This window comes from Boleophthalmus pectinirostris, unplaced genomic scaffold (assembly GCF_026225935.1).
Source record: "Boleophthalmus pectinirostris isolate CB_2022bp ecotype Guang Dong unplaced genomic scaffold, ASM2622593v1 HiC_scaffold_22, whole genome shotgun sequence".
Classification (NCBI taxonomy): domain Eukaryota; kingdom Metazoa; phylum Chordata; class Actinopteri; order Gobiiformes; family Gobiidae; genus Boleophthalmus; species Boleophthalmus pectinirostris.
Window position 1 is genome coordinate 17,641,112 of NW_026571190.1, and position 14,443 is coordinate 17,655,554.

At 41.4% G+C, this 14,443-nt stretch overlaps 1 protein-coding gene across 1 annotated transcript in view; it reads left to right on the forward strand.

The window, feature by feature from the left end:
- Positions 1–1,351: 1,351 nt before the first annotated feature.
- Positions 1,352–14,443, forward strand: part of maml3 (mastermind-like transcriptional coactivator 3) — a gene marked incomplete at its 5' end in the record, with an annotated part of 60,706 nt that continues 47,614 nt past the window's right edge. The window contains 2 exons of the mRNA XM_055158444.1: positions 1,352–2,080; positions 2,694–3,596. Of these exons, the coding sequence (XP_055014419.1) occupies positions 1,352–2,080; positions 2,694–3,596 (1,632 nt within the window). The remainder of the gene's footprint in view (positions 2,081–2,693; positions 3,597–14,443) is intronic.

The window sequence follows — 14,443 nt, forward strand, 5'->3', positions numbered from 1 at the left end:
TTGGTGAAAAGCAAGTGCATTCTGACACAAAGACATGTTTTATTAATCTCGCTATCTCTATAAAGTGTAGCTCTGATTTGGGTTAGAGCACAAAATTCGTGCCCTGGGAACCTTTCATAAATGAGGTCCCTGCTTCCCATCCGTCATTTTAATAGCATCCTCTATTTCTCTGCCAACTTCATTAAGGTTTGAAATTAACAAGAGTTACAAGGAAAAATGAGATTGAGAGTTTATAAAACAGCAGACTTTATGCATTTTCCCTCCGGTTCATTTTGGGCGAGTTTCTTAGAATTTACAATGACTTCATAAGCATGGGAAAGGTGCTTGTAGAAATAATGTTATATTGCGACTTTATTTCATTCCTCTTCTTTCAACTGGGGCCTACACCCGTGTTCACATTGCAGATGAATTTATAGCTTTTTATGCCAGATGTTCTACCTGATGCCATTAATATGCTTGATTTTGTTCCCTTGTGGCTGGGTGAAAATAATTATCCAACATGATTTCACTTTATGACATATTCACATTATAGTATTGTTCATTTCAGATCATTTGTCTTTTGTCTTGTAGTGTCTTGCCCAAAACCTGGCCCTTTGCAGCCAGGTCAATCATAGTCATTACTCTAAATGCTAGGCGGCTTATTCAGCACCCTGTGGTTATACAGTCTAAACCATAAGAAGAGTCAGCATGGTTCTATGGTAAAGCTAGTATCAACTTGATGTATAGTATGCTGCTTGAAACCTTAACGGTGTGATCAATACATCCATCAGCTCCAATATGGACAGGTAGACCAGAGCATACTTCTCGCTTTTTGTGACAGTTTATGACATGTGTACTCCAGAAGTTGTCTTCACTCTAATGATTTTCTATCTCATATTATCTACAGAAGTCTTTACACCACAAATACAGATATGGGATTGTTAAAATGTGAGGCAGGGACCACTGGGAATTCAGGAGACATATACAGATACTGTATATTGCTGCTTGCTTTAATGTACCCCTTTTAGTGTTGTCAGTTTTGTTTAGTGACAGCATAATCCTGAAATAATTAATTTTCACAGATTATTTTTGTACAGTCCAAAATAACAGGAGTCAGGACAGGGGAACAGGAGTCTCCTTGCAGAGCTTAACAAAATAGCTGATTTAACCATCAGAAAGTTAGAAAATCAAACAGTGAAATGGTCATTAGTCAGTAACAGGCGAGATTAACCAATAGATATTGTTTTTTTTAGTTCTGGTTTGTATCAAAATTAAAATCAATCAAAAAGTCAAAAAAAAATTTCCTGAAAAGTGAAAGTTTGTAAACTGCAAATTGGAGTTTTAAATTGTAATTATTTTCTTTGTCTTTTTTCTACAGCTGCAGGAGACAGTGAAGAGGAAACTGGACAGCGCACGGTCACCCCTCAACGGGGACCAAAACGGCATCTGTGACGGAGGCAGCTACTCGCCCACCACCAAACGGGTACGGAAGGAAGGATCTGGTCTGGACTCTTTAACGGGCCTCTCTAACAGTAACAACAATGTCCCTCCCATTTCACCTTTACATCACCAAATGGACATTAAGCCTCTGCTCAGTGGGCCTAACACTTCGACAGGAAATAGCACTACGAACAGTAATGGTAATCATGTAGGCAGGACGTCCGATGAGTTAGGCAAAAACGGTGGTAGCCATCTTCCAGACATGAAGCTGAATGGGTCTTTAGACTTGGAGGACAGCTTTGGGCTCCTCAAAGACTTAAAACAGGAGCCATTGGACGACGCAGGTGGGATGGAGGCTTCTGACCCACAATCATTGTCCAATCAAAACAAGCTCTTTTCGGACATCAACCTCAATGATCAGGAGTGGCAGGAGCTGATCGACGAACTAGCTAACACGGTGCCTGAGGACGACATGCACGACCTCTTTAATGAGGACTTTGAGGACAAGAAAGAGCAGGAGTTTGGACGGACGGCCAATAATCAGACACCAGGCCCACAAGAGGCGGGGACCCAGAGCACAGCGAGTGGGACAGGGTCTTCAGCGACTCTCCCTCCTCCTCCCCCCCAGAGCATCCCGCAGGTCCCTATGGGCTCTCCGCAGGTCAGTGAATCAAGGTCACAGTATCCTTTAGCTATAGTGTTTAACCTCAGCTTTTGACCAACATTAAAAGAGGTCGGGTGGACAAATCTTTCATTCACAATGCATTTATGATAATCATAAATTAAGTATTCAATAGAGGGGTAAATTATAATTTACATTAGAACTTAGATCTGTTCTGTTGTTGTCCTTAGGCAAGACACTTCACCTGCATTGCCTAATATGAATGTGGTTTGTGTGTGAGTGACTGGACAATGATACAGATTAGGAGACATGCTTCCATCAGTCTGCCCCAGAGCAGCTGTGGCCGCAATAGTAGCCTACCACTTCTGGGTGTGGAATGAATGTAATGACTAGAGTCTAGCGCTTTGGGGGGGCTTCAACAAGCCTGTAAAACTCAATTCAAGTGTAAGACATTATTATTATTATTATTATTATTATTATAAACTTCAGTACATGGTAATATTTCAACAGTGCATGGAGTTGCTATCATTGCTGCTGTCACTTGTAGAGTTGTATTTATTATGATAATGATATATACCTTCTCTGTTATATTAACATTTTGAATAGTTCCAACTGATTTGGCTTCATAGTTCTTGTGTTTGGTTCTCCTCAGGTTCGACCATCTTCTTCAGGTCCTCAGTTTGCCACCACGGCCAATGGGACACCTCCTCAGCAGCCTCTGCAGCAGTCTCCGGCCGTTGCCATGGCATCAGGCTCTCCGCTGCACAACTGTGTGGCTCGATCTCCTCAGACCCCGACTCAGGCTCAGACTCAGGCCGGGTCCCGTCCGGGTAACGGGTACATGATGAACCCAGTCCCGGGGGTAAGCTCAGCGGGTGGTGCCGGTGTCCCTCCTGGAGGGCCGTCTGTGGGACCGGTCACTCCTGAACGGTCCCCAGCGGAGCAGCTCAAAGCCATGGCTGCCCAAAGAGCCAAACTACTGCAGCAGAAGCAGCAGCAACAGCAGGCACCCAACTGGTCTCCTGCAGGGGCCCCCACCAGTCCTTATAACTCCGGACCCTTTAACCAGGACAAACCCAACAGTCCTATGATGTACCCACCGCAAGCCTTTAATGCACCACAGGGCCCCCTTGTGGCTGGGATGACCCCCAACAATGGGCCCAAAGCTCCCATGAACAACTACCTCCCTCACAACCACATGGGCATGAACAGCATGAACCAGAACGCCCTGTCCAAGCAGCAGCAGCAGACCGCAGCCATGTTGTCCTACAACAACACCAAACCGCTCAGCCATTTCAGCGGCAGTGGAGTCGACCACATAGGCCAAAGGATGACCCCTCCCATGGGGGGCAACAGCCAAGTCAAAAACCCCATGATGCCACCTTACATGGGAGGGGGTGGAGGTGGGGGCCAGGGGGCAGGTCCAGGACAGACACAAGGGCCAATCCCGGGACAGACTGCTCACCTGAGCGAGGAGCAGAAGAGGATGATGCTGATAAAGCAGAAGGTGCTGAACCAGAACATGCCGTACAGTGGGATGCAGCCTCACGGACAGGTAAGGCTGATCCTGTTAACACAATGTCCTCATATCGCCCTGCCTAAACCCTCTGTGACACGCAGCACTGTCTGTGACTCAGGAGTGATGCTATGTCAGAAATGGATCAGGTTTGTTAGAGTTTGTCAGTCCTGGAGATGCAGTCTACACTGTCATATCAATATCACCATGATGTTTTAGACTGAAATGAAACCTCAGTTATTGAAATGTAAGATTTCCAGACATGGGTTGCTGCTTTATAAAATCTTCCCGAGGCGCAGCTAGAGAAGGTAAAATGGCGGTAGTTGCCCCAGCAACAAGCTGTGGCTGGGAATAGGCATAGGAAAATGGCCTGTCGAGAGTGTATTGATGCCTCTGCAACACTAGCAGCAGTGATAGCCTCCTCCCGGACACACACACACACATGTGCACACACACCGCAAACACCAAAGCTAAACGGCTCCTTAGCTCATATCCCCAATCTGTCACAGCTGACTGATGGCTGAGATTGGAGCACTAAGCCCAGCGAGCTGCTGTCATTACTGCAGCCCACCGCGGGCAGTTTGTTTCTGAGCCTGGTCCTGCTCCAGCCCTCTCCACACTCCACTGCTCCGACCAGGTGTCAGGTGGAGTAATAATGCACCACACAGAGGATGTTAAGGACCGAAGGGTGGACCGCACCTCAACACAAAAGCACCACACAAAAGCATGTTAGCAAGCAAAGCACATGTTTCACATCTGAGCATGTTTTTAAACAATAATCCAATCAGACATTTTTACACCCCCTTTTGCCAACATATTGCCTCTTGCAATTTATTTAAGTATTTCACAATGAAAAGAAATAATTCAAGTCCTTGTGCCAGTAGAGCCACTTATATTGCATTCTATTGTTTGATTAAAACATATTGACCCGGCCATGTTTACAATACTAATCAAATCACAGCACAAAACCATATAATCATTTGTTAATTGTAATTGAACAGTCGCAGTTTTCTTATTGATATTTCTCAGTGCTGGAGGTCATCTTCTCTCATGGCTGCCTTTCTGTTGTTTATGATACGGCCACAGTCAGTCACCTCCTCCTCTCCCCCTCCCCTCTCCCTCCTGCACTCCCCCTCCCCTCTCCATCTCCCTCCCTGGATCCTTCTCTCTGCCAAAGACACTCAGCACCAATAAAGCGGCAGATTTATTAATATGGGGCCTTTGTGACTGCTGCCTGGAGGACTGCGCACATGTATGTTTAGGGAGGGGGTGGAGGGAGGAGAGAGAGAGTGAATTATTTGAGTGAGCACACCAGTATTGGAGAGGTCTTTTTTTCGCAGGGAGGAGGAGAAGAAAAAGGCGACTTAAAGGAGAAATGCAGAGCGAGATTTATTGTGGAGTGAGGATGGAGCATATTAAAAAGGAAGTCAAGGACCTGGAAAGTGTGGAACAAGTGAGCAATACAGAGAGGAATGTCTGAAATGCAAAATACTGTCTCTCCTGGCAATGTTTATTTGTAGTCCGGTTTCAGAACACGGGGTATAAAGAATAAAATCTATTAATATACAATACTGTGCAGAAGACCAAAGCCTCTTATAATGGCCATCCGAATTTGGTCAGAAAAGTAAGGAATATCTCCATAAATAGCACACAGTTTATAGAACAATGTCGACTAGAAAGATGATACCCCAAACACGTACTTGCTCTATTCAAATCAGGAAGGTGCTAAATGGTTAACTGCTAACATTAAAACCAGTAGCAACTGAAAACATGGAACAATGTCTGGAGACCGTGTTGGGATTCACTTTTTAAACTTGATCAAATGTTTGCATGAATGAACTGATATACTTTTACTACCTGTTAATTTGCCTATAGACAAAAAATGTCTAAAACAAAAACAATAACATGGCTGATCAAAACAAGAAACAGATATTCTTAATGCTTTGCTTATGGTCTAATTAACAATACAGAGATAGAATTTTGAACAAACTATTCAGTAAGATCTATAAACTTATATAAACCCTCTATTTTTATCCAGGCTTGCAACTGATACAGATGGCATGAGTCCTTTCTTGTGACTAGTGACTTAGGCTGCTTTCATATTCACACATGCACTGCATCAAAAATTGAAGCAAAACTGGGACTTAAACTGGACCTGTACCTCGATTACACCAGCACTAAACCAGGACTAGTACCAGGACTAGAAACAGGTCAAGCCAAGTGTACCTAACAGGCCTAAACCAGGCTCAAATCGAGACAAATCCAGTTTGAACACATCCATAGTTTTTCTCTATCCCCAAATCAACCAAACATAATTTCTTACATTAGCATAGAAATGTTTTTAAGATTGTATGCTGTATGGACAACACCTTAAGTTCACTGGTAGTCAAGGTGAGTCTGCAACGCTGTGGACTTTCGGAGCTGATGATGTCATGATGGAAAGCTCGTTAAACTGCCCCAGAGGAGGGTAAAGATGCTCGTCAGCCTCTTGTTGCCCCACACTTTTGCACTTTGGGATTTGGACATTATTTTTGGATTATGATCTGGTTCTTGGTAACGCACATGTTATTATAACTTTATGGACTGCCGCATCCCTTGAGTACATTTAAACTGAGATCTGAACTCTGGAGAGCACTTAGTAGGTGGGTCGTCATGTTTTGTGGGTGATTTGGCAATGGTAGCTTCATTATTACTTTTCAAGTAAATATTAAACAAGAAGCAGGCGAAACCATCTGTGCACGACATGTAGATGCAATGGACTAAACTCAGCCAAGTCCCTCAGAAAGTCAAGGTGAAGTACCCTAAAGTATTGGCAGCATATGGCAAAACAACAAATGGGAACTAGTCCAAATGAGACTTTTGGTTCAAAATGTAGTTGGCCTATTATCCATTGTTTCCCATTTCTCAACAAAACTGTGGTGGTCCCCCAGGGTCAAATTTTATTCTGCCATAGTCTAAAACACAAGAGCATATTTCTTTGTTTCTTGTATTAACATAAACACAAAAACTGCAGAGCTATAACAAACTATAACTAAAAAGAGAAAGGTGCACTGCAAAGTGGGTGTGCCCACCTGTATGTCTCAATGGAGATCTTACTGCTTTGCCAGGAGTGTTCCACAGTCTGGCATTAAACATATCTATCTTCATGGGTGTTGCATTTATTCAATTACACTTTAAAAAAACAAACAAACAAACAAACAAGAAAACAAATCATGCGATAATTCATTTTAATAACTTTCAGGCAAAGAAATAACACAAGCAAGTGATGTATCCCTCCCCAGAAACACTGAAGCCAATAAATAAATTTTATACCTAAAATGATAATAAATACGAATTAATTATGTATTATCATAATTATCCAAGAAAGTAATTATCTGCATTTGACCCATACTTTGTACTCAATTAAAGTGTCAGGAGCAGTGGGCCAGATTCCCTTGGTTACTTTGCTGGAGAATCTTGCTTTACTATTTAATTATTACTTTGTCATAACATTTAATAAATATATTATCAGCTACTTGTTTTCACCTCTTATGAAGATAATCTAGTGTAAAATGTTCCTTTATTTGTTGACATGCACATTTGACCCCAGAAGGCTGCATGTTTATCATTATTTCTCAGAGCTAATTTTCCAGTATTACCTCAGGTAACACCTGCCTGGCAGAGAGGCACTGTTGAAAATATCTCCATTACTGTTCATTGTTTGTATTTCTAGTCTCATGCAGTTATCACATAATCTAATTGCTGCATGTTCATACTTATGTTGTGCTTAATGTGTGTTTTGTGTTTTTGTTGTTACTGTCTTTTCCTTATTTTGTGCATCTCATCTCACAGGTGGTGCTCAAAACATAGATGCTCCATTCTTCCTGCTGCTCTCTTTTGATAAACTGTAAAACCCAAAAGTGCATTTTTACTTAATTAAATAACTACTCAACTGAATATGAAATGAGAACCAAGACTGTGAATTCATCCAACACCACAAAACTGGAGATAATGTAACTGGAATTGTCAAGAAAATGTCTTTGTAACACTTGTCATTTAGACAATAATAACATTTATGGATTATTACTTTAATGGCAATATATTTTAGTCTAATACATAGTATTTTGCTGCTCTTTGCTGCTTTCAGACCAAAAATATCAACTTATGTGAATACCTTTCGGGTTATAAACTTCAATTATCTAAACTAATCAATGGAATTTCTCATTCAATCATAATGATATGTTATATTATAATGATAAACCACATCATTTGACCTGACTTGTTGAGTTTTACAGTGCACCTCCTCATCTCTCCCTGTGTTTTCTGTGTAGGCTAATCCAGTTAGCAGCTGCTCAGGGAAACTTCAGCCCCGCTCCTCAAAAGCTCGTTAGTCAAGCTTTAATTGTTGCTCCCTCACTTTGCATATCACCATGACGCTAATTTATGCCCGTTGTCGCGGCTACTGTCTCCACAGCGCTGCATGTCTCGGTGGAGGCAGAAAGCGGGGGAGCTCAGATGCTGGGTGATTTGCTGGGTTTGTGTGTGTGAAAGTAGGAGAGCGCAGTGGGCGGGTCTCTGGAGCTGTCTGATGGATGATTGGACGAGAGGAGATTGACAGCTGTGGGCCTCCATGGAGAGCTTCAGTCTGATGAATTAGTGCAAGAGGTTTTGGATGTGAAACTGAACTATAGGAGTAATGGACTATATATGGTTGTGTGCTGAAGTTCAGAAATGTGGTTTAAAAAGTGATCACTCCCAGATTATGTTGTTTTAGTATTAGGCATGCAGAATCCACTGTATTGCTGTATTAAAACAATGACCTCCAGTCTACTCCACAATTACAGACAGGTAGCAATTTGTATACGTTTTGCTATAAATTGCAAATGTTTCACCTCATCTCCGTTATATTTATCAAACTACACCACACAATCAACTCATTATCAGTTAACAATTTGAAAGCCCCCATTGACAGCTGGAATATGGTGATGTCATCTGAAAACCAGCTATTAGTCTTCTGTCTGCGGTGTGAATGATTTCAAAAGCATTAAATGTTGTGGAGAGCAGTGTCACGAAGGAGCAGTCGGGAACCCTTAGTCACGACACAGTCCCCCTTCAACAAACAGCGGAGCTAGAATCACAGAAGCACTGCGTAGAGATGACTTTAGCTCCTCCCATTGACTTCTCCAAGTTGAACATGTCACCTACATCCTTTTATCAACTAGAACTATGCCCTCTGCAAGGTCTGAGGGTGACTTACTCATACACATATATTGTATGTATCTAAGAACACATCTGACCCACTCTTAACCTTTGAAGCATACTGCCCTTAAGAGGAGGTACAAATCATTGAACAATCTCAAGACCCACTGTCCCAAATGTGTCGTTTTAGAAATATCAGTAAGAGACAGCTGACTCTTTCTTTGATGTTAATCTATTTTCAAATGGCACGTCTCAATCCAGTAACCACATAACTAACTACAATAAACAACATTGCTATTAAGATAACAATTTTAAATCCTATAGCTTCTTTCTTTGACCAGTTCGAAACCTGGATAAATGTAGGGAGTGAACAAGAATTTTTTGTGTCTTTTAATGTTTTTGCCCAAAGGTTTTACTGGGCAAGACAGATCTGAATATGGAAATATGTGAGGAGTGGGGTGAGACCTTTATCTAACGTTTAGAGCCAGGAATCAGCATGAATGCCTGATTGGCCTGATTTATTGTGACCTCAGAATCAGAAGAAGCAAGGAAAAATACTATTTAATTACCTATATTGTCAGATTTCTTTTCAGTCTATAGCTTTAAAATAGTCAAGAAGAAAAACACCTAACTGTGAACGTGTTCTGTTATAGACCAAGTAATTTCTCTGCATCCTCTTTTCTCACCCGAAGAGCTGAAGATATTTCCTCCGCCTGTCTCACATACATTTTATATGGAGCTACCAAGCTACCAAACCCCACCTCCACCACTCACTGCTCACTCTTCCATTTCACTCTGTCTGTGGCACACGTGTCGGGGCTTGAGCTGATCCTGTAGAGAGAGATCCAGCGCATGTGTGTGTCTGTCTGTCAGGGGCAGGAGGGGGAGAAGAAAAAGGAGGGAGGATGGAGGAGAGGAGGGAAGAATCAAGGGGGTAGTGGGAGGTGGAGAAATGGTATTCAGATGTTCAGAGGGGACTGAGAGGGTTGCACTGTTTTTTGACTTGGAGATGCTTAATGATTATTGAATGGTGTGAATGGGTGGGGTTGCCATAAATGTCAAAATGTAAAATGAGATATAGTAAGGTAATGGTAATGATTCAAGAAAAATAGCTACAGTTCAATAGTTTTAACTTCCTGTTAAAGGCAAAATTTTGAGGACTTTTCACCAAAGATAGTTTAAATTGTTAAATGCTGCAACTGTCCTCTTTTGTCATTCTAAAACCCATAAATACATTTTTTGCTTGTTTTCATATGTGATATTTTACCTATTCAGAATATATATTTTGGTTAGAATTGTTTATTGTTATTGTCACAGTGTTAGACTTGAGTGCTAGATTGGCTTTATTTGACAGGACAGTTTAAAGCGCAAGGATGAAGAGTGGGGTAGACATTAAAATTTCCAAAGCTTGAATGTCTGGCACATGATGCAGTCACTACTATCTCAAACCTATCTTTTTAAAAGAATAATCTACTCTTGACTGATCATAATAACTTGACTGATTGATCAGATGCCCTCCCGGACGCAGTCTCGCATCTGGGCTTGGGACTGGTGATACATTTGAATGTGCATGTGTTTGTGAGTTTGCCATAGGTTGGAAGACAAAGTTAAGGGTGTGTGTTCTGGTCCAATATGATCCATTTGGCAGTGCATTGCTAAATTAGTACACAATAAAACAATAATTTTACCATCAACATACTACAACTGTATGTGGTTTTGTAGAATGATCTGTGCACAGATATTTTGAGAACAATACATTTTGCAATCAAAACAGACTGTTTTATTTAACTTATAGTGAATGTCTATCTTCTGTAGCTTTGTGTTCCGATTCAGATCTTTGTGTTGAGCTTCATTGAATCGCCAATGTCACTGTATGTTTTTTATTATGTAAGATGAAATTTACTACAGTTGCTTAAAAGGAGACATTGAATTGACCTTGAAAACCCATTTGTTGTACAAGGGTAATGCACTGCCCACCTAGTTATTTAACCATCTGTAAGAAAATACAATTCACCAAGTAATGCCCTATTTACACTTTCCAATTTATATTGAATTAACCGCAATCTCTTGACCTTCCTAATATGGCAGGCAACAGCCTATAGCTCCCAGGAATATATCTATAAAGACCAACACGCGGGTAACAGCTCTGCTCTCCCTCTCCTCTCCACTTCCCCTTCCTCTTGTTTCTTGCCTCCTTAACTACTCTGCCTCTTGGTGCTCGGAGGAAGCTGTTAGTAAGAGCTCCACTCCACTGCTGCCGATCAATATTTTGTGTTGTGGGTTGTACACCTCAGCCTATATAGTTTATCCTTGTGAGTGTAAAGAAAGCATCTGATATAGCTTTGTAAAATGCATGCTGTTTTAGGAGCAAAAGGCAATTACAGTTAGCAATCGTATTATGCAAATATATGTGCGATGTTGATTTTGTGTTTGGATTTGAGTGATATCGCCAACAGCGGGAGGGAAAATGGTCCAGAGTATCCCAAGAGCCCCCCACTACCACCACTGCACCTCATAAACCATAAGACAAGACAGCAACAGCACTAGCACAACGTGTTTGCTCTGCTCCAAAACCATCTCCGCCCATTGGACACGCCCGGGGGGTGTGAGAGCACAGGCTGGGGAGGGACTATCAAAACCCACTTTTTTGGAGTGTTTTGGGCTTTGTGATAACAAGAAGGCATGCGATTGTGGTTCTTTCTGGTTTCTTTGTTGTAATGACAAAGTGGGCTGCAATATTTGAGGATTCCATTAAGATTATTTAGGTTATAGAGAATCATATATTGTATATCCTAACCAGGGGTTTCATCTTCCTGTTATAGGTGACCTTTTGAAGACTTTTCACAATTCACAAGATATACTATTTTGATTTAAACAGTCAATTGCTATGGTAACATAACAACTAATACTTCATCATTCTGAAACCCATGCTTATGGATCCTATGGGGTTTGCAAATCCTGCAGGTGTATAAAGCAAATTATGAATAATGACGATCTGGTTTGGTCAACTAGCAGCGTCATTAGTGTACAAGTATATTAGCATTTAGTTTTTTTTCTATGGAGCATAACTATTATATTTACGTAACATATAGATTAGGGCCATAGAAGAATATGATTTAACCCTTGAATACCCACAGATCCCATGTTGAGCACCCCTAACTATAACATAGGAACACACAGTCAGTTCTAGTTTTGACTCAACCACACATGTATTCTTTATGCCATCTGATCACTGTCTAAATGCACCCCCCTCAGGCCTATCCGTGTCATAATCCAGTTGTGACTCTATGTCGTCATGTGTGTGGACAGGATTGCATGTACACGACACCGTACAGGGGGCAAAAATTTGCGGAGTGGAGGTGGGGGCTTGGTCATTCTTATGCAGTGTCTGTGGGCCAACGGCAGGGTGGTGCATACTGAACAGACTGCTGTCACCCTGCCAGGCCATGCTTGGTTGGGCTCTACCTCTCACACACTCACACACACACTCCTGGTTGCCTTGCTCAGTTGCCGGTTGTCATAGAAACCATTACCCATAGCACCTTGCAGCTCAAATCAATGGCAGCTCCAAGACGAGAGCAGGCAGGCGAGGGGTAAAATTGGAGTGGAGTTTTTACACGATTATGTTATGGATAAATTAGCCTTAGCATTTGCTGTAAAGAGCTGTTTGCAAAGTGTAAATAAACAAGGCAATGACAACAAGCTACTTCTCTTCATGTTTGATAGAGTAAATTATAAGCAAGGGTATTGGTGTTTAGCCCTTTTTGTAGCATATATTAGCATGTTTAATTAGCATTATATAGTTAGGCTTGAGACAAATTTCAAAGAAAGGTCGATCAATTAAAGGAAAAGAAAATACATCAGACTGCAATACTATAGACAAAATTATGCTGGATCTTGCAATTGCAGCAAAATAACCTATAGGTTAACTTTAAAAAGGAAAGTATGTTAGTTACCACTCATTTCAAAAACCCAAATGTTTGAAGCAGGTTGTTCTCGCGTGTATAGTTTAGTGATAAATATGGCGTCATTTTCAGCTCCAGATTGCAGCAACCACCAGCACACTATCAATGTTTTACGGATTGGACTCAAGCCTGGAGTAAACAAACTACCATTTCTGGACATGTTGAGGAGAGAGAGGGGGAGAGAGGAAGAGAGAGAGGGAGGTCAGTCATTTAATTTAGAGAAATAATGTGTTTGTCCCAACTCGCTAATTACCTTGTTTGTGTTGATAGCTCCAAAATATGGCACCAATGCCAAGAAACAGACAAATAAAATGAAGAACGGCAGGGACGACGCAGATGTGACCCCGCCCTTGTCCCTAAAATGCACCCTAGTCTCTCCCATCTGTTCCATCAGATGCTACAATACGCACACAAATATTGGCACGGAACACCAGCACAGAGCACTATTGTTTCCTCACACACTCCAGCAGGTACGACATAGGGTCTATAAATGATGCACAGTAACTATATACACTGTGATTGAACTGTGTCACAAGTAAAGTAGTTTGTTGAAGTTTTATCAATGTGAGATGTAATTCCTCTGAAGTTGTTAAGCTTGCTGGTGTTCTGAATTGGAATGAAGTTGGGATGGCAGATGCTTGGACAAAATCCAGGATGAAACTTTGAGTCTTGGGACTATTTTTCCATGCTGTGGTTAGAGTTATCATTTTTGGATGGAATTAGTTGTGAAAATGGTGTGTACTTAAACACATTTTTTAATCTGCAATCAGTCTTGCAGTCTCAAGCCCAGGCAGGTGAAATTTGTTTTAGAGAGGGCACATGACATCTAAACATGGCAAAATAAATTGATGATGTACTGTGTGAACCAGTGACAGAATTTAAGCAGTCTAAAAGAGTACAGCAAAATCTTGTCATTTATTCTTTTAACAGTATTTCACAATCTACAAATTGATGTCCAGACTTTTTTAAGTGGTAGAATCGCAAAGTCCCTTGTTTATTTTGGAAAGTAGTTATCTTTCTTAGTGTAATCTTCAAAACAAAAGTGATATTTCTGTCTTTTGGGGGTAAAATGTGGTCAATTGTGCATTCTTGAATCCCAACCCAGACATTTCGGAAACATTTTAGCACATTCTTGATGCATTGTGAAATTATCATGGAGATCAACCAAAAAATAGAAAAAGAAGGAAATAATAATTCTGAGATATTCATTTTTTATCAATATTACCCACCCTTATTTAGATATCTGTATCCTTCATTGTTAACCTTTCCAAACTGCTTAAAATCTTCTCTTGAGTTTTCTTATTGCTACCTCACCTGTCTATCACCCCATCACTTCTCTGTGTGGGTTGAGAGAGGAGGCAGTCGACTGAATATCCAAATGGGAGCACAATCCAGCATCAGCAGACACAGACTGACGGGGCGCACCGAACAGGGGAGGTGGGGTACATAGCTCTGTGGGGGATTATGTGGTGAATTGTGAGTATTTTGGGTTTTTTATTGAGGAGAAAAAGTCAGTGCAGGTAGATCGTCTCCTCGCTGCAATTTACCTCAAAGGCTCTGACACAGCTGATCCTCTCTTAAAGGAGCCTAATCCACCAGTCTTGTACCTGATACTGAGCGGAGGAGAACGTGTGGCAGCGTGTGGAGGGAGAAGAGGAGGCAGGGGAGAGACTGTGAATGTATTTCTATATATATGCACACAGAGCACTGTACAATTTCAGGAGACTGAATTATATGTCACAG